General features: G+C 45.2%; 1 protein-coding gene across 3 annotated transcripts in view; it reads right to left on the reverse strand.

Annotated features, from left to right (window-relative positions):
* Window positions 1–21,557, reverse strand: part of LOC126175441 (eukaryotic translation initiation factor 5B) — a 392,901-nt gene that overhangs the window by 350,552 nt on the left and 20,792 nt on the right. For all 3 annotated transcript variants that reach the window (XM_049922245.1, XM_049922244.1, XM_049922243.1), the window contains exon 3: window positions 1,533–1,809. In XM_049922245.1, the coding sequence (XP_049778202.1) occupies window positions 1,533–1,809 (277 nt within the window). The remainder of the gene's footprint in view (window positions 1–1,532; window positions 1,810–21,557) is intronic.

Consider the following 21,557-nt stretch of genomic DNA (forward strand, 5'->3'; position numbering starts at 1 on the left):
AAAAATGCTGAAGATTAGATGGGTAGATCACATAACTCATGAGGAAGTATTGAATAGGATTGGGGAGAAGAGAAGTTTGTGGCACAACTTGACCAGAAGAAGGGATCGGTTGGTAGGACATGTTCTGAGGCATCAAGGGATCACCAATTTAGTTTTGGAGGGCAGCGTGGAGGGTAAAAATCGTAGGGGGAGACCAAGAGATGAATACACTAAGCAGATTCAGAAGGATGTAGGTTGCAGTAGGTACTGGGAGATGAAGAAAAGCTTGCACAGGATAGAGTAGCATGGAGAGCTGCATCAAACCAGTCTCAGGACTGAAGACCATAACAACAACAACAACAACATGTTCATACTACCATCTCTGAGAGGTTATTGGTGGAACACTCTCTCTCTCTCTCTCTCTCTCTCTCTCTCTCTCTCTCTCTCTCTCTCTCTCTCTCCCCCCCCCCCTCCCCCTCCCCCTACATAAAATACATGGGGAAACAAAACTTGTACCCTCCTAAACGTTGATTTGCATGACAAACATTAATGGATAATTATTGACCTTTAGAGTAAAAACCATTATTGGAAACTGACTATTTTGTGGAGAAAAAGATGTTCTTTCAAACAGTAATTAAAGCAAGTATGCATTAGGTATCCCTTTTGAAATAAAGGGTTCAAAAATTACTTTTGTAGCAAATCTATTTTTGGGTACATTCACCCATCAGTCCCAAGAACTATAACCCAAAAAGTGATAATCAAGCTACTAGGCATTAAGGTCAAAAAAGAGGATTTCTTTTAAACTAACTAGCCTACATAAAGATATCAAGCTATTTCAACTTGGGAGAAATTTTGTCATGGCAAAATTTACTGACTCCTTTCTATGGCACTCTGAGCAAAAATAGTGAGCCAAAAGACATAAAACTTACAGAAAGTGCACAACACAAACTATCTGACTACCTTGCCACATTTTGCAGCTTTATCACAGTTATCCAGTGAATTACAGCACTCTGAAAATTATTGAAATGTCACCGCACCATTTGTGCACCTTTCACTTAAAGAGGTCCCTACACACAAAGTATTACATTTTACACATAAAAATTTGTATATCTTCCTTTGGTCATTTAGTAAATCTGCACACAAAATTACAACAAAATATGATATTGTCCAGCGGGGTCCATTTCTAAAAATAGACCACTTGATGTGGAATTATCTTTTATTCAAAGCTCCGTTGGAAGAAAAAGTGTAGACAGATGAAAGAAATTCTCAACAGTGCAACCACTTATCGTCCACTCACAAAAAGCTACAAAGAGAAAGCATAAGAGTAACTAACAGAGGGACATGCACATGAATCAGTACTAATGTAAAGAGTTCACAGCACTGCAAAAAAAGTCGTTTTTCAATACAGATTTCTAAGAAACTCTTTTCAGTCCATTGTATAACATCACACATTTTTAACCAATCTCAATGCCACACATCTTTAAACAATCTGCTCTCTTCTTTTTGTTTTCAGTCATTGAAAAAATGGATCTTAATGTTCTGAAAACTTTTACCTTAGCCTGCTTTTTTCCTGCATGCTCTGTATCGATATGCAGGTTCTCTAGCTTTTTCTCGACACTGTCTGCCTCGTGGTCGTCGTCATCATCGTCCTTCTGTTTCTTTTTCTCCTTTTTTACCTTCTTCTTCTTTCCTGATTCATCTTCATCACTATCAGTCTCACGATCACCACCATCTTTGTGTTTTTTCTTCTCCTTCTTTACCCTTTTCTTCTTTGTTGAATCATTTTCATCATCTATATCTTCCAAATCCTGTTCATTTTCATCCTTATTCCTGAAACATAATTTATTTGAAAATTAAACACTTTATCAAATACTGAACATAATGAGCGTAATAGCTTTGCGAGGTAAAAGTTTTTGTAGAATTAACATATTGAAAAAACGTTGTTAAGAATATGCTGCACAATGGTAATTCCATATTATTTATAAGGTCTACACTACCAAATATTAGTATATTACTTTTGTGAATATAGCTACACTGCCTACAATAATGGCTAGTCTTATGATTTTCAAAACTTCACAATACTAGCTGAATGACAGAAGACCTCACCTATCGACCTCGCCAATCCCAAACACAAGAGTACTGGGAGACACTTCTTTTTGTAATACATCTAAAAACAAAGATGATGTAACTTACCAAACGAAAGCGTTGGTATGTTGATACACACACACACACACACACACACACACACACACACACACACAAAATTCAAGCTTTCGCAACCCATCAGACACCGTGCGGATGGATGTGTGTGTGTGTGTGTGTGTGTGTGTGTGTGCGCGCGCGCGCGCGAGTGTATACCTGTCCTTTTTTCCCCCCTAAGGTAAGTCTTTCCGCTACCGGGATTGAAATGACTCCTTACCCTCTCCCTTAAAACCCACATCCTTTCGTCTTTCCCTCTCCTTCTCTCTTCCCTGATGAAGCAACCGTGGGTTGCGAAAGCTTGAATTTTGTGTGTCTATCAACATACCAACACTTTCGTTTGGTAAGTTACATCATCTTTGTTTTTAGATATATTTTTCCCACGTGGAATGTTTCCCTCTTTTTGTGATTTGGTTGATGTAAGCACTTGGGCACATTCATAGCTAACTGAGAAATCAGACCGGTCGATTTGAATCATGATTGGTACACTGGCTTGCTACTTAACTTCTTCACATCCTTCATGGTGTCAGCCATTAACATTCCTACGGAGAGAGGGAGCTGACCATCCTATGACACTGTTAAAGCTCAGTCATTTCACAGGTAATATTCTAATATTCTAGTTAGGTAAACATATATCAAGGATGAGAACGAAGTTCTTCGCGGCAGCACTTATGTATAAAATATTCTTGGTATTCTTGCAGCGTCAGTTCTAGATAAAATCTCGAGCTTTCGACGATTACCTCCATCGTCATCGTCAGGAGCTGACTGTCTCCACTGCTGCTATGGTAGCCTCTATATAGCCCGAAGACGGCTTCTGATTGGTCGGCGATTACGTGCTGCTGTCTCAGACGGTGCCACTGTGTGCGCCAGTGGCGCCACCGCTTCCGTTTGAACATAAACCTTGGAAGGAACGTCTCTGCTGCTTCTCTGCATCAAGCGCTCGTTTCCACGCACAGCTCAGATGGTATCCGCTATCGCGGTTAAAGTTCTTTTGGCTCATTCTTATTTCAACAGCCTCCTTAATAACAGAATCCCAGTACGTGGAGGCATGGGACAGAATTTTAGTTTCATCGAACAATATTTTGTGTTTGTTTGTGAGGCTGTGCTCCGCAATTGCCAATTTCTCCAGTTCTCTATTTTTAATATGGCGTTGGTGTTCTGCACAGCGGTCGGAAACGGTACGAATAGTCTAACCTATATAATTGCTTCCACACTCACAGGGTATATTATAAACTCCAGGGACCCTGAGGCCGAGATTGTCCTTAACAGGGCGCATCATCTCCTTAATTTTCTTAGGAGGACGAAAAATCGGTCTTATACCACGTCTACGCAGGACTCTTCCTATTTTGCTGGAAATTGCGCCACAAAAAGGAAGAACCGCAATCGGTGTTTCATCCTGTGAGGTTGCAGCATTATCACGTTTCCTTCTTTTGGAGAACGCTGCCTTTATATCGCGTGCACCATAGCCGTTCTTTCGGAACACGTTCTTCAGGTGATTAATCTCGGACCTTAAGTGGTCCTCATCAGAAACAGTTTTGGCTCTATATACCAACGTGTTCAAAACGGCTCTCTTCTGAGCAGGGTGATGGAAACTCTGTGCGTTCAGGTATAAATCGGTATGCGTCGGCTTACGGTATACAGAGTGGCCAAGACACCCGTCCGTCTGTCGTTGTACTAAAACGTCTAAGAAAGGCAGTCTCCCTTCCTTCTCCATCTCAACAGTGAACTGGATGTTCGAATGGATGCTGTTCATGTGTTCAATGAATTCTTTGAGAGCTTCTTCGCCATGTGGCCAGATCATAAATGTATCGTCAACGTAACGATAAAATAAGGATGGACAGAGGGGAGCCGAATTTAGTGCACGTTCTTCAAAATTCTCCATAAAAAAGTTAGCCAGTGATGGAACAACGGAGAGCCCATTGCCATACCGTCTGTCATTTCATAAAATTTATTACCATACAAGAAGTAGGTGGTCGTCATCACGTGCCGGAACAACTTTATAGTTTCAGAAGGAAAAATATCCGCCAGCATTTTCAAAGTGTCCTCCACAGGAACTTTTGTGAACAGCGACACCACATCCAGGCTGACTAAAATGTCATTTGGACCAACTCTAATATCTTTGATTTTCTCAGTGAACATCTGGGAGTTTTTGATGTGATGTTCACACCGGCCAACTATAGGAGTCATCAACTTTGTTAAGTATTTGGCCAGCTTGTAAGTAGGAGAACCAATTGCACTGGCAATAGGTCTCATGGGAACATTATCCTTATGGAGCTTCGGTAGTCCGTACAACCTGGGCGGTCTAGGAGCTTGGACTCTGAGGTTTTTTGTAATATCGTCTGGAAGCCCGGAATTCTTCAGTAACTTCATGGTTTTTCTGCTGTACGTCAAAGTTGGGTCCCGTTTAAGACACTTATACGTACTGTCCTCCAACAGTGAAGTCATTTTTCTACGATATTCAGTAGTATTAAGGACCACGGTGGCATTTCCTTTGTCAGCTGGTAATATGACAAGATCTTCATCCTTCTGAAGTAAACGGAGCCCCTCCCTCTCCTCTCGACTGATGTTAGACCTGGGAGGCTTAGCTGAGGCCAAAAACCGACTGGTAACAAGTCTCACTTCGTCGGCGTCGTCCTATACAAGATGCCGCACATCCTGTTCTACTCCACTGATAAGATCCACGATGGGTATAGTACGTGGTGTAGGAGCAAAGTTCAAACCTTTATTAAGGGCCGAGATGGCTCCTTTGTCCAGGTTCTTGCCCGACAGGTTTGAAGATATTAGAGTTGGTCCTAATGACATTTTAGTCAGCCTGGATGTGGTGTCGCTGTTCACAAAAGTTCCTGTGGAGGACACTTTGAAAATGCTGGCGGATCTTTTTCCTCCTGAAACTATAAAGTTGTTCCGGCACGTGATGGCGACCACCTACTTCTTGTATGGTAATAAATTTTATGAAATGACAGACGGTATGGCAATGGGCTCTCCGTTGTTCCATCACTGGCTAACTTTTTTATGGAGAATTTTGAAGAACGTGCACTAAATTCGGCTCCCCTCTGTCCATCCTTATTTTATCGTTACGTTGACGATACATTTATGATCTGGCCACATGGCGAAGAAGCTCTCAAAGAATTCATTGAGCACATGAACAGCATCCATTCGAACATCCAGTTCACTGTTGAGATGGAGAAGGAAGGGAGACTGCCTTTCTTAGACAACGACAGACGGACGGGCGTCTTGGCCACTCTGTATACCGTAAGCCGATGCATACCGATTTATACCTGAACGCACAGAGTTTCCATCACCCTGCTCAGAAGAGAGCCATTTTGAACACGTTGGTATATAGAGCCAAAACTGTTTCTGACGAGGACCACTTAAGGTCCGAGATTAATCACCTGAAGAACGTGTTCCGAAAGAACGGCTATGGTGCACGCGATATAAAGGCAGCGTTCTCCAAAAGAAGGAAACGTGATAATGCTGCAACCTCACAGGATGAAACACCGATTGCGGTTCTTCCTTTTTGTGGCGCAATTTCCAGCAAAATAGGAAGAGTCCTGCATAGACGTGGTATAAGACCGATTTTTCGTCCTCCTAAGAAAATTAAGGAGATGATGCACCCTGTTAAGGACAATCTCGGCCTCAGGGTCCCTGGAGTTTATAATATACCCTGTGAGTGTGGAAGCAATTATATAGGTCAGACTATTCGTACCGTTTCCGACCGCTGTGCAGAACACCAACGCCATATTAAAAATAGAGAGCTGGAGAAATCGGCAATTGCGGAGCACAGCCTCATGAACAAACACAAAATATTGTTCAATGAAACTAAAATTCTGTCCCATGCCTCCACGTACTGGGATTCTGTTATTAAGGAGGCTGTTGAAATAAGAATGAGCCAAAAGAACTTTAACCTCGATAGCGGATACCATCTGAGCTGTGCGTGGAAACGAGCGCTTGATGCAGAGAAGCAGCAGAGACGTTCCTTCCAAGGTTTACGTTCAAACGGAAGCGGTGGCGCCACCGGCGCACACACTGACACCGTCTGAGACAGCAGAACATAATCACCGACCAATCAGAAGCCGTCTTCGGGCTATATATAGGCTACCATAGCAGCAGTGGAGACAGTAAGCTCCTGACAATGATGATGGAGGTAATCGTCGAAAGCTCGAGATTTTATCTAGAACTGACGCGGCAAGAATATCAAGAATATTTTATACATGTATCAAGGATGATAATCAAAGAGGGCTAGGATGCATCTCGATTTAATTGGGCCGTTTGGAGAATTGCTGGGCGCTGGGGGGGGGGGGGGGGGGGGGGGTGACTATGCACGATGTCCACAACAATATTCACAGCCAGATCCAGGCAAAATATCTGAAAATTCTAGGATATTCCAACGTCAGTAGGGTGTTCAAATTGAAGACAACATACAGAAAGAAGAAACTCAAATTCCACACTTAAAAATGCACACACACACACACACACACACACACACACACACACACACACACACAAATGAGACGTAACGAAATAAGTATGACAAGCCATCACACCTCGACTGTACCCCTACTAGATTTTGCACTGAATACTGTGCAAAGTTAGAAACACTTCTACTTTGTTTTTGTTGAGACACACTGGAGCAGTGAACAGTCCCACTGCAGACGACTGTACATCACTCATGTTTGTAAAAATAGTGAAAGAATGCATGCATAGAATGCCAGACCAATATTTTTACGATTAGTCTGTTGCAGAATCTTAGAGCACATTCTAAGCTCTAACTTTAAAATGTTCCTTGGGCAAAGAGAAGTTTCTGTCAACTAGTCTGATTGAATTCAGGAAAAACGACTCAGTCAACTTTTTCACACAATTTCTTGCAAATAGTAGGTGCATTTCACCTCCTAGATTTTCAACACTGTACCACATTGACAGTTGATGTCTGAGGTAGTACGTGGTGCCCTCTTCACAAACATATGACGACTTTAAGAATGTTTGACTAACAGAACACAGTATGTTACACAGCACTTGTGCAGCAAGAGTGAAAGCAAAATTGGGTGTGTAACAGGGAAGCATTACAGGATAACTAGAATTCTCAATACTCATACACAATTCATTAAATAGTTTCAGAAGCAGTAACATACTGTTTGTTGACAATGCTGTTGTCTACAGGATAGTATCATCACTGGATGACTAAGTAAATACATGATGACCTTGGGATTTCACTTCGTATAATGAATGGGAACTCACTTTAAACTTTGGATAAATGCAAAGATACTTCCTATAACAAAGGAAATATTGACAGGCTCAAATTATAATATTAGCAATAAAAATCTAGAGCTAATTACGAAGTGGTATGAAAGCATGTGAACACATGAAATCAGTTGCACAGATGGTGATTTGAGGGGAGGGTTCTGTGAAAGTGTAGTGCAACTCCAGAAGGAAGTACCACACAAGACGCTAGTGCAACCAGTACCACATAATTCCTCTAGCAATTGCTGTCCTTATCATATACACGTAATAGCAGCTGTTGAGGTTGTGATTTTCAGTCCAAAGACTACTTTGATGCAGTCTCCATATTAGCCTATGTACTGCAAGCCTCTTCACTTTGGTGAACTCTAGCATTTGATACCACTCATTGGGTTTGAGCCATGACATCAAGTGTGATGTCATTTGTTTGCAATGTGAAGCTTTTAAGTGTCCAAAGATTAAATATCTACGGATGTCTCAGAAACTGGAGAAAACTGTGATTACAATTAAGATGAACAGTGAAGTATGTGTGCGATTTACATTTATTTTGAATTGGAGGTAAACAAATTTTATTTTCGTAAATTAAACTTCTGTTCAGTGTGGTAACCCCTTTTAGTGATCAATGTTATGTTGTCTTATAGTTGTGTGACACATGTACCTTCTCTTTTACTTCTACGGTACATACCCTTCTTTCTTATAATGTACATAATATGTGGTACATGACTGGTTTGATTAGTTGGTTATTTTGGTTTTGAACGTATCGTGTATTTTTTGCAACATGGACCCAAAATTAATATTCAATAGCTGAATGCTGTGGAGTGAGATGGAATGTATGGAATACACTGTGAATTTTTATTTATTTTTTTTTTCAAATGTTAGGAGACAGTACGGAACTCTCTAAATGTCAGATATGTGGCAACAAAATGAGATTGACAAAGGTTTGCTGTCAACATTCTTCAAACGTCTACATGTGATGGTGTCATCAGAATAATATGTGGCGGTCCATCAGGCACAAAATGTGGTTTGAGGCTTCAAGATTCAGCCTTTATGTTATAGTTAAACTGATGTACTATTTTTGTTACAACTCCTCAGTTTAACGTGTGTTTCCGAAAAGTACAGTAACTGATCAGTTTTTGTTCTGTAAAAATGTCTGCGAGGAATTCATTTCTTATATTAAATGATGTGTACTTTCTTATTGTTACTGTGTATTTTAACTGACTTGTGAATTATATTATTTCTTCATTGTTCACTGCCCCCCCCCCCTTTTTTTTTTTTTTTTTTGTGGTTTTAGGGCGCACAAAAAGTACATGGCAGGTTAAGATCGAGACGCAGTGCGTTAAAATCCGGACAGGACATTAAAAGGTGGCGGACCGTCAGCAATTGCCCACATGGGCAGAACGGCACCGGCGCAGCCGTCAGCAGATGGCGATGGCTGAACCGGCAGTGTCCAATTCTTAACCAGGCCAAAACTACCTCCTCCCGCCGAGAAGGGCGTGAGGAGGACGTCCAAGCCACGGGAAGAGGTTTCAAGGCCCGAAGCTTATTGGCTGTAAGGGCAGCCCAATCGGCATGCCACAGCGACAAAATGCGCCGACAAATAACCCTGCTAAAATCTGACGAAGGGACACAACAAGAAGCTGTCCGAGGCTGGAGGACCGCAGCCTTGGCCGCGGCATCTGCAGCTTCGTTCCCAGGGATACCGACACGGCCAGGGACCCACATAAAGCTAACCGGAGAACCGACGTCCACCAGCTGCCGAAGAGAGCGTTGGATCCGGTGCACGAAAGGGTGAACCGGATACGGATCACTGAGGCTCTGGATGGCGCTCAGGGAATCAGAGCAGATGACATAAGCAGAATGTCTGTGGCGGCAGATGTAAAGAACAGCCTGGTAGAGGGCAAAGAGCTCAGCTGTGAAGACCGAACAATGGCCATGGAGCCGGTATTTGAAACTTTGTGCCCCGACAATAAAAGAACACCCGACTCCGTCATTGGTCTTAGAGCCATCTGTATAAATGAAAGTCATATTGATGAACTTCAAACGAAGTTCCACAAAACGGGAGTGGTAGACCGAACCGGGGGTAACCTCTTTTGGGAGCGAGCTGAGGTCAAGGTGAACAGGGACCTGAGCCTGGAGCCAAGGTGGCGTGTGGCTCTCTCCCACTCGAAAGGTTGCAGGGAGTGAAAAATTAAGGTGTTGAAGGAGGCGACGAAAGCGAACTCCAGGGGGTAGCAGGGCAGACACATACAACCCGTATTGACGGTCGAGAGAGTCATCAAAAAAGGAACGATAAGACGGATGGTCGGGCATTGACAGTAGCCGACAGGCATACTGACAAAGCAGTATATCGCGCCGGTAGGTGAGTGGCAATTCGCCAGCGTCAGCATGAAGACTCTCTACGGGACTAGTATAAAACGCTCCGATCGCAAGTCGTAAACCCCGATGTTGTATGGAGTTGAGGCGGCGTAAGATGGATGGCCGTGTAGAGGAGTATACGAAGCTCCCATAATCCAGCTTGGAGCGGATGATCGACCGATATAGACGAAGTAAGACGGTTCGATCCGCTCCCCACGACATACCACTGAGAACACGGAGGACATTTAAAGAACGGGTACAACGGGCGGCCAAATATGACACATGTGGAGACCAGCTAAGTTTCCTGTCAAATGTAAGGCCTAAAAATTTGGTTATCTCCACGATTGGGAGAGCAACGGGACCAAGTCGTAAGGACGGTGGGAGAAACTCTTTGTAGCGCCAGAAGTTAATACAGACCGTCTTCTCGGCAGAAAAACGGAAGCCATTGGCGACACTCCAGGAGTAAAGACGGTCAAGAGAACGCTGAAGACAGCGCTCCAGGACACGTGTACACTGCGCGCTGCAATAGATGGTAAAATCGTTCACGAAAAGGGAGCCTGATACATCAGCTGGGAGGCAATCCATTATTGGATTGATCGCGATGGCGAAGAGAGCGACGCTCAAAACTGAGCCCTGTGGCACCCCATTCTCCTGGCGAAAGGTGTCTGACAGGACAGAACCCACACGTACCCTGAACTGTCGATCCATTAAAAAGGAACGAATAAAAAGAGGGAGGCGACCGCGAAGGCCCCATGTATACATGGTGCGGAGAATGCCCGCCCTCCAACAGGTGTCGTAAGCCTTTTCCAAATCGAAGAACACAGCCGCGGTCGGGTGCTTCCGCAAGAAGTTATTCATAATGAAGGTCGACAAGGTAACCAGATGGTCAACAGCAGAGCGGCGCCTACGAAATCCACATTGTACATCGGTAAGTAGGCGTCGAGACTCGAGCAGCCAAACCAATCGAGAGTTAACCATTCGCTCCATCACTTTACAGACACAGCTGGTAAGCAAGATAAGTCGATAACTGGAAGGCAAGTGCTTGTCCTTCCCCGGCTTAGGAATCGGGACAACAATAGACTCGCGCCAGCATGCGGGAACATGTCCCTCAATCCAGATGCGATTGTATGTACGAAGAAGAAAACCTTTACCCGCAGGAGAAAGGTTCTTCAGCATCTGAATATGAATAGAATCAGGCCCTGGAGCGGAGGACGGTGATCGGCCAAGTGCGTTTTCGAGTTCCCGCATGGTGAATGGGGCATTATAACTTTCACGATTCGAGGAGCGGAAGTTAGGTGGCCTAGCCTCCTCTGCCTGTTTGCGGGGGAGGAAGGCAGGGTGGTAATGAGCGGAGCTCGAAACCTCTGCGAAAAAGCAGCCGAAGGCATTGCAGACATCCTCAGGGGCCACAAGGACGTCATTCGCGACCGTCAAGCCAGAAACTGGTGAGTGGACCTTAGTGCCAGATAGCCGGCACAGGCTACCCCAGACAACAGAAGAAGGAGTAACACTGTTGAAGGTGCTTGTGAAAGCAGCCCAGCTGGCTTTCTTGCTTTCTTTAATAATACGACGACACTGAGCACGTAATCGTTTATAATTGATACAATTCGCCACTGTAGGGTGGGGTTTAAAGGTGCGTAAAGCACTTCGACGAGCACGTAAAGAGTCTCTACATGCTGCGGACCACCAGGGGACCGGTACGCGACGTGGAGAAGAAGTAGGGTGAGGGATGGAATATTCAGCAGCAGCGAGAATGACTTCCGTGAGGTGTGCGACCTGACGATCGCAGCTTGGGAAGGTTTGATCCTGAAAAGTCGCCCTGGAAGAGAAGAGCCCCCAGTCTGCCTTGGAGATGGTCCAACTAGAGGAGCACGGAGAGGGGGTATGCTGCAGGAGATGGATAACACACAGGAAGTGGTCGCTCGAATATGTATCAGAAAGTGCATACCACTCAAACCAGCGTGCAAGTTGGGGAGTACATATAGAGAGGTCTAAATGGGAATAGGTGTGAGATGTGTCCGAAAGAAAAGTAGGGGCGCCAGTATTGAGGCAGACAAGATTGAGCTGGTTGAAAAGGTCTGCTAACAAGGAGCCCCTCGGGCAGGATGCTGGAGAGCCCCAAAGGGGATGGTGGGCATTGAAGTCTCCAGTTAACAAAAATGGTGCAGGTAGCTGAGCAATAAGTTGCATCATGTCTGCCCTGGTAACGGCAGATGACGATGGAGTGTAAACGGTACAAATGGAAAATGTAAAAGTGGGGAGAGTAATGCGGAAGGCAACTGCCTGCAGGCCGGTGTACAACGTGATGGGATCGTAGTAAATATCATCCCGGACCAGCAACATAACCCCTCCATGAGCTGGGATACCTACCACAGGGGGTAGGTCAAAACGCACAGAGGTGTAGTGTGCCAAGGCAATTTGATCGCATGAGCGTAGCTTCGTTTCCTGGAGGGCTACAACGAGCGGACGGTGCAAGCGGAGCAGCAACTTCAAGTCCTCTCGGTTGGAGCGAATGCTGTGAATATTCCAGTGAATAAGTGCCATCGTAAGAAAAGGAAGATGAAAGAAGGGGTCACCTCGAAGGCCGCTGAGGGCCTTGCTTCGAGCGAGCACTGCCGCCGCTATCAGTAGGCGGACAGTCATCGTCCATTGGGTCTATAGGTTCATCGGCCATCTTGGGAGAATGGCCGGGAGGGGGAGCTTCCTCCGCCGGTGAACGGCCAGATGTTCGGCTACCAGCGGTGCGGCCAGGCGAAACGGATGACGGCCTGGGGCGGCAACCGTTGGGTGACGCAGGAGAAGAAATGCGCCGTGGCGGAGAAGGAGAACTGTGCTTCCTATGAGCCTTCTTGGAAGGACGTTTGGTGGAAGTACCGGTCGAAGGCTGGGAGGTCGAGATACGTAGGAAGTCTGCACGGGATGGTTCCTTCTTGAAGGCCCGTGCATCCGACTTCGGGGTCTTTGTCTTAGCAGAAGCTGATGAAGGGGCTGGTGTCTGTGGGGTGATGGGAGGAAGAGGAGACGTCGACCGCGTGATCTTAGCACTGGCCGAACAGACGACCGTGGTGCTGAAGGTCAGATCGCATGTCTGGGTTGCCACCTCCCTGGTAGTCCGAGGAGAGGCGAGGACAGTACTGTATTTCCCCGCTGGGAGCAGCGCGGGCTTCCTACTAGCCAATAGCTTGCGAGCAGCCGAGGTGGACACTTTCTCTTTGACCCGAATTTCTTGGATACAGCGTTCTTCCTTATAGACAGGACAGTCGCGGGAGGATGCGGCATGGTCACCCTGACAGTTCACACAACGAGGAGATGGAGGTGGACAGTCACCCTCATGGGCATCCCTGCCACAAGTGACACATTTAGCCGCATTGGAACAAGACTGTCGAGTGTGATTGAAATGCTGACACTGGTAGCAGCGCGTAGGTGTCGGGACATAGGGGCAAACAGAAATAACCTCGTAGCCCGCCTTGATGCGCGATGGCAGCTTAACACTATCGAAGGTCAAGAAAAGTGTCCGGGTCGGTACAAGGTCATTGTTGACCTTTTTCATGACCCTATGGACAGCCGTTACGCCCTGCTCAGCGAGGAAAGATTGAATCTCCTCGTCAGTCAATCCGTCGAGGGAGCTAGTATAGACTACACCACGAGACGAATTCAAAGTTCGGTGGGCCTCCACCCGGACAGGGAACGTGTACAGGAGTGTGGCCCGAAGCAGTTTTTGTGCCTGAAAGGCACTCTCAGTTTCTAGTAATAAGGTACCGTTACGCAACCTGGTACAAGATTTGACAGATCCGGCTATGGCACCTACGCCCTTCTGGATAACGAAAGGGTTGACAGAGGAAAAATCCTTTCCGTCCTCAGATCGAGAAACGACGAGGAACTGTGGGACAGGCGGTAGTACTTTTGTCACTGGTGGCTGGTCACGTTTCCATTTTTGGGCAGAAGTCGAGAGAGATGGAGTGGAATCCATTGCGGAGGAATCCCCCATGATTGCCAGCGTCTCCGATGGCGCGCTCCTTCCTTGTGGGGACCCTCTCAGAGGGCACTTCCGCCTTAGGTGAATGTTTACACCTCAGGTCACACCTCCCGAGAAACAGACAGAGGGACCAATCGGCATGGTCAGAAGGTATCAGCTCAGGCAATCACCCCTCCCCGGGCCTGGCCTTTACCAGGGGGTACGCGCGTGCCTTACATGTCTACCCAGGGCGGGGATTTACGCGTTACCCCGTCACCGGCTACGCGTGCGAACGCGTGGGTCGGCCTTCAGGCACGCACAGGGAGGAAGGAAGAAGAGGAAAAAGGAGAGAGAGAGAGGGGGGGAGAGAGAAAGAGAGAGAGAGAGAGAGAGAGAGAGAGAGAGAGAGAGGGGGGGGGGGAGAGAAAGAGAGAAAGAAAGAGAGAGAGAGAGAGAGAGAGAGAGAGAGAGAGAGGACAGACTGTCTCAAATGCCGAGGCGGAGACCAGAGAAGGCAAGGAGAAGAAGGCAATGAGAAGGCAAGGAGAAGAAGGCAATGAGAAGGCAAGGAGAAGAAGGCAATGAGAAGGCAAGGAGAAGAAGGCAATAAGAAGGCAAGGAGATTTTGCAGGGGAAAGAGTAAGGAAGACAGTGAGGTGGAGAAGAGCAAAGAAAGGAACCAACCAAAGGTAGGAAGAAAAGAGAAGTGAAAAAGCAAAATGACCGCAAATAGAGGTCGTGGAGCCGTCCGTCTCCGGACGCAGGCGCTAACTACCCCCGTGAGGGGGATGGACTCCTTGTAGTCGCCTCTTACGACAGGCAGGAATACCTCGGGCATATTCTAATCCCCGGACCCGCAGGGGGGTTGGCCTCTCTGTGTCAGTATTGGTGTTCTGTGCTATACAGGTCAGCTGATGTTGTCAATACAGACATCCATCAGTTTTTGCAATTTTTTTTTTTTGCTTTGTGTATTGGCCTTCCTTTTTTCATAGTGCAAATTGTTTAATGATTTTTGTATTGGTATAAGTCTCTGAAGTTACACTGTATAGCTCAAATGATGGTGTCAGCACTATTTACAGATTTTCTGATCTGATTGTATGGTTCTCTCTTCTTTCAGTCAAGTTATGTCACAAATTTACTTTTCCTCAATTCGATACAGTACCTCCACTTAGCTGTTCACTTTACTCACTAATTTGTAACATTTTCCTGTAGCATCATTTCTCGAAAGTTGCTTTTATATTTCATTTTTGTCTAAACTACTTGTCATCCACATTTCACCATCGTACAACAAGGAACTTCACACAGGTACCTTTAGACATGTCTTCCTAGAACTTACATTTATTTTAGATGTTAACAAATTTCTCCTTCTCAGAAATGCTTTTCTTGCAACTGCCAGTCGGCAGTTTATATACTCTCTATTTCAGCCACTGTCATTTATTTTGCTGCCCATATAGCAAAACTCTTCTAATGCTTTTCGTGTCTCACTACCTAATCTAATGGCTTCAATACCATCACATTTAAATCTCAATAATTCGGAGTATACGTCTTCTACTACAGGGGACTCTTTTTGACTTTGGTCTTTCAGTGCTCTGCTAAATTCTTCTTGCAGTACTGTACCTCATATCTTATCTTCATTTACTACCTCTTCTTTTGCTGAACATTGTCTTCAACTTTGTTTTATATTATGCTACTATCATCGGTCCTTCAAAAGATTTTGAAATGACACTATTCATTTTGTCACTGACACCCTAAAGCCAACAACAAAAACAGCTAGCCTACTGGAGCTACATTATCTGTACATGCTGTGATCTAGTTCTACGGGTAGATACTAAGCATTAATGCACTTCACACTGGTTTGCAGAGTATAGATGTAGATATAGGAGCTTCCAAATTATAGCTAACTTTGGTTGCCTCAGAATTAAACGAAAAACTTATTTTCTAGTTGCCTCTTTTGGTGACAGTGCACATACCAATCTCCATGGATGATAGTGTCAAATATCATCAAAATGTCAACCAAAGATACTCTTATCAAACCATCAGAGGTTTGCTTTATAAAACCACATGTTCTACACATGACTTATCTGGTTGATTACCACCCAGCTGGAGATAAAAGCGATGATACATTACAGTTGTTTGTTCAGTAAAATGCTGTCAACTATTTTATAAAAATGGTTGCAGTATGACCTACAATGATGGGTCTTAGCATAAGCTGGATCTCTTCCTGTTTCCATTTTAGGGGCCATTCTTGCTTTCCTTCCAAATTTAGGAATCTTAACATTCTCCACTTCGACCCATAGATTGCCAGATTTTTTTTTTTTTCTGGTGACAACATTATCCTCGATAGTTCCTGCCCACACATCTACATCCACATCCACACTTCGAAACATGATGCATGTCATAAGGTACCTCGGACCACTACCAGTCATTTCCTTTCCTGTTCCACACACAAATGGAGGGATAGGAAAACTACCCTATATATGCCTACATATAAGCACCAATTTCTCGTACCTTACCCTCATTGTTCTTATGCGAAACCTACATTAGTCACAACTGATTCACTCTACAATCAACTTTAAATGCTGCTTCTCTAAATATTCTCAACAGTGTTTCATGAAAAGGAGTTCCTTCCCCCCAGGGACTCCCATTTGAGTTCACAGAGCACCTCCATAATACTGGCATGTTGGTCGAACCTAATGGTACTAAATTAAGCAGAACACCTCTAACTGATTCAATGTCTTTCTTTAATCTGACCTGGTGAGGATCACAAACACTAGAGCAGTATTCAAGAATTGTTTGCTCTAATGTTCTGTATGTGGTTTCCTTTACAGACGGACCACACTTCCCCAAATTTCTCCCATCAAACTTAACTGATCCCTCACCTTCCTTACTACCATCCTTACATGATCATTCTATTTCATATCGCTTTCCAATGTTATGTCTAGATATTTAATCTATGTGGTTGTATCAAGCAGCACACTACGAATACTGTATTTGAACATTATGGGATTATTTTGTCTACTCATCTGCATTAACTTACTTTTTTGCATTTAGATTGAGCTGCCATCCATGAAACCTACTACACATTTTGTCTGTTATCTTGTATCCTCCTACAGTCACTCAACGATGACACTGTACTGTAATGACAGTATCGTCAGCAAACAGCATAAATTGCTGCTTACCCTGTGGTCCTCTACATATTTCTTCCAACTTTCAGCCTTCCCTAGACTAGGTGGGAAAAGAGCAGTGACTAATGAAGGTTGAGGCCAGGAGGTTACAAGAACACAGGAGAGTTCTCATCTATGTAATTCAGAAAAGCTGGTGTTAGTAGGAATGACCTAGATGGTGCAAGCTGTGAAGCAGTCATTAAAGTGAAGAAGGCTGTGTTGGACAGTGTGCTCAGAGACTAGGTGTCCAGCTATCTCTTGGCCACAATTTGTCTGTGGCCATTCATGCGGACAGACAGCTTGTTGGTTGTCATGTCCACAGAGTACGCAGCACTGTGATTGTAGTTTAGCTTGTAAATCACAACTGCTTTCATAGGTAGCACTGCTCTACCTCTGCTCCCAAGCCTTTGCCTCCTGCCAACTGCCATAACAGTCATGCAATCTAGACATTAAGCTGCAACCACTGTGCTCCATTATATGTGGGCACGCCAACCAACAAGCTGTCTGTCCGCATGAATGACCCCCTAACAGTCAATGGCCATGAGGCAGCTGGATCACCCAGTCACTGGGCACACTGCCCAACACAACCTTCTTCACTTCAGTGACTGCTTCACAGCCTGCACCATCTGGATCTTTCCTACTGACACCAGCTTTACTGAAATGCACAGGAGGGAACTCTCGCTCCAATATATCCCATATTCCTGTAACCCCCCTGGCCTCAACCTTCGTTAGTCACTGTCTTTCACACATCTATCACCTTCCCTGCTCCCATGCAAGCACTGCACAATATTCTTCTCCACCTACAAACCAACAGTCTGTTTACTTCTCTCGTTTTCCTCTTTGCCCCTTCCCACCCCCTTCTAACCTCCTGACTACACTTAGCTGCCCTAATTTTTGTCCATTTCAGAGGTTATTGAGGGCTACTGTGAAAATGTATACACCTAAGGTAGTCAGTTGAATAGAGTGTGTGTGTGTGGGGGGGGGGGGGGGGGGATGAAGGAAAGGGGGAGGGAATTCTCTTGGTGTCATTTGTGGGGGTGATTGTGGGGGAGGGGTAGGATTTTCCATTTCAGGGTTTTTAAATGTAGTTATTTTTTTTACTTATATTTTTGTTAAGTTACTGTGATTACTATGGTTAGTAGGTATAGGAGGGCGCAGGTGGTTTGGGGGAGGGGTGTTTGTGTTTTGGAGGTATGGCTGACATTTATGATTTTGTGCTGTTTTTGGTGGGTGGGTGGCGCGGGGCAGCATACATGTGTGTGTTAGCAGCTTTCGTAAGTCTTTTTTTTCTTTTTTTATTGTAGTTTTATTTTATTTTTATTGTAGTATGTATGTCATGTGTATTTATGTTTACAATGTGTGTGACTTTTACACCAATATTGGTGGTGATGCAAGTTTTTATGAATTTTCAGTTTGTTTTGATAGTGTTCTGTAACTATGCCGGAATGTGACTGGTAGATTGGTTTAAAAGAGGGGGGGAGGGGGGAGGGGGAGGGGAGGGACCAAATTACGAGGTCATCGGTCCCTTGTTTCTCATACAACAATGTCGCAAGTGTGAGAATAAAACAGACAAGACATATAACACAAAACAGAAAGAAAGGAAAAACCAGAAGAATGAAGGAAAGGCAAAAAACACCAAAAGGAACAAAACAGGACAAGAAAACAAGAGATGCTAGAAACAGAAGAGAGTAAAAGAAGAAAGCAGTTTACAGTGGCTGGCCGACCACGAGAATAAAAAGGAAAAGCCAGCCACTCTGTAACACATTAAAACCTCCACCCTAAAAGCACAGGGGTGGAGGACACAGAGGGACAAAGGACATGTGCTGAAATTTAGATCAGATGATAAAACCCACCCTCATGAATAAAACATAAAACTAAATCAGCCAATGAGGCGTTGTCAGATAAAATGTGCGGCAACGAGTCCGAGTCCAGTAACCCAAGATTTCGTCGCTGGGCAATCAAAGTGGGACAGTGGACCACTGTCAAACGGGCGCCGCTCCGACACTGAGGTGGGTCTTCACGGTGCAGGAGGTAACTGTGGGTCACTTTGGGTTGCCCAAGCGTGGCCAATGCGGAGCCGGCAGAGGACAATTAACTCCCCGCAAGATGACCACATGGAAGACTTCCACAGTATTCGAAGTCTCCTTAATGACACGCAGTTTGTTGTGCGTACTGTTATGCCATTCCATCTCCAACTGAAAAACCCTGCGGCCTAAGTCAGAACGCAGGTCAGGTTCAGAGATGCCCATCTCCAGAAGCGGTTTTCACATACCCTGTTTCTCCAGCCTGTCAGCAAGTTCATTGCCTGGGATACCAATGTCTCCTCAGGTCCACTGAACGACGGGACCGGTCCAGGGCTTTGATGGACTCCTGGATGGACCCCCAGATGGACTCCTGGATGGACCCCCAGATGGACTCCTGGATGGACGCCACCAAAGGATGGTGAGGGTAGTACTGGTTGATAGCTTGTAGGCTGCTCAAGTAGTCAGTACACAGAAGAAACGATTTCTCGGGGCATGAACAGATACACTAAACTGCAAGAGATATGGCCACCAGCTCTGCAGTGAATACACTGCAGCCATCAGGCAAGGAATGCTGTTCAATATGGCCTCTGTGGACAAAGGCGAAGCCAACATTACCATCAGCCATTGAGCCCCAGAACACTTCAAGAATCGAGAAGAAGTGACAGCAGAGAGCCGCAGGGTTAATGGAGTCCTTAGGGCCATGTGAAAGGTCCAGGTGAAGCTTCGGCCTACAGTTACCCCCATGAAGGTGTACGTGAATGGACCTCGAGGGGAGGTGGTGAAGGGATGGACTCCAGTTCAGACAGAAGCGATCGCACACAAACCGCAATCATTAGCCCTGACCTGGGCTGCCTATGCAGGAGGTGAACTAGCGTGGTTGGGAAAAGACGTCAGTAATTAGGATGTTCAGGAGAGCTATGAATGTGTGCAACATAACTGGCGAGCAGCTGTGCACGTCTGATCTTCAATGGAGGAACTCCAGCTTCCACCAGTACACTTGTCACCGGACTCATCCTAATAGCTCCTGTCGCTAGTCAAATTCTGCAATGATGCAATGGGTCGAGCAAACGCAATGCTGACGGTGGCACCGAACCATAAATCTGTGATTGGTAGATATGATGGATATGGGTTTACTATGTTGGTGAGGTTTTCAATATTAGATACGTGAGCGAGGTTTGGGTTTGTCACATTACAAACTTCATTTGAGCTGTATTCAGTAAAGTGAAGTGTTGGATACTGCCTTTGACGATTTGAGTATTGTTGTTTTCTGGTATTGTGGGCTTCATGTGAGCTATACAGAGTAATTTAAATAGCAGTACCAGCTTTCGGAGCTGTGCATAGATTTGTGATACACACTTTGTTTGAGCTATATGCTGATATGCCAAAACATTATGACCACTGCCCACCATGATGATGTATGCTAGCTGGTAGTGTTGCAGGCATGTGACGTGTTAATGAAAGTATGTAAGCAGAGCAGACATGGTTGGGGAATCATCCTAGCAAAGATATGGGCTGCAAATGGGGAAATCCATTGAGAAAAATGACTTTGACAAGGGGCAGATTATTATTACCCAGAGCCCGTAAATGAGTGTCTCAAAAACAGCGAAGCTGGTAAATGTTGTTGTTGTTGTTGTTGATGATGATTATTTGGCTTGAGGGAGCACTCAACATCATGGTCATCAGCACCTTGACAAAAACTCAACATGAAATCTCATAGGTGAGAATGAAGGCTGTTCCCACATGCGGAGCAGTTTGTAACGTACTAAAGTCTGCTGCCCTTTCCCACCAGTTTAGGGATGATTCCTGACAGTTCACAAAATTTCACTACTCTGATAACACTGGTATAGGTATCTGCGAGAATGGCGGGCAGATCTCCAGTGAGACCAAGGGCTGCCCTAATATCAGTATACAGGACACACGTAGCCACAAAATGCCGAACTGAAAGCAACACGCCACAAACTTCACAGGCGAAGGAGGAAGCTATGTGTGAAAGTGCTATGCCCAATGCGCAATCTGGTAAGCAAAACCTCCTTCCAGTGGCGAGGCTGACATCAAGTCTGCCAAGCCTTTGTGGTCGATTTGAGCCACTGCAGTTTGTTGCCTGACACCTGCAACCATTCAGGCTCCCACTGACGCATGATGCATCTGTCAGAAAATGAGAGAATGGCATGCAACGGGATGGGACACTGATGGACAGCACCATCCCAACACGCTTCCTTGGCAGATTTGTCAGCCATGTCGTTACCCTGTATCCCAACGTGGCCAGGTACCCAGCAAAAGATCATCTCCTTGCCACGGCACTGGAGCCACTGTAAGGAGTCATGGATGAGCTGAATCAGTGGGTCTACCGGATACATTTGGTGAAGTGCTTGCAGCGCACTGAGTCGGAACAGACAAAAAAACTCTTAAGATGACGTCTGTGAACCCTCTCCAGTGCATCAGAATGCCATATAACTTCGCATCTTAATTTGTAAATTGTTCTGGAAGATGCACTTAAAAAACCCTATCAGAGACAACCACAGACCAACCGAGAGCATTCTCCTGCTGGGATCCACCAGTATAAATAACGATAAAACTATGGTACATACTTAAAACAGATGAAAACAAAGTCGTAAAAACCATATCTGGAGTACAACTTCTCTTGTA

The sequence above is a fragment of the Schistocerca cancellata genome, chromosome 3 (assembly GCF_023864275.1).
Source record: "Schistocerca cancellata isolate TAMUIC-IGC-003103 chromosome 3, iqSchCanc2.1, whole genome shotgun sequence".
Taxonomy (NCBI): Eukaryota; Metazoa; Arthropoda; class Insecta; order Orthoptera; family Acrididae; genus Schistocerca; species Schistocerca cancellata.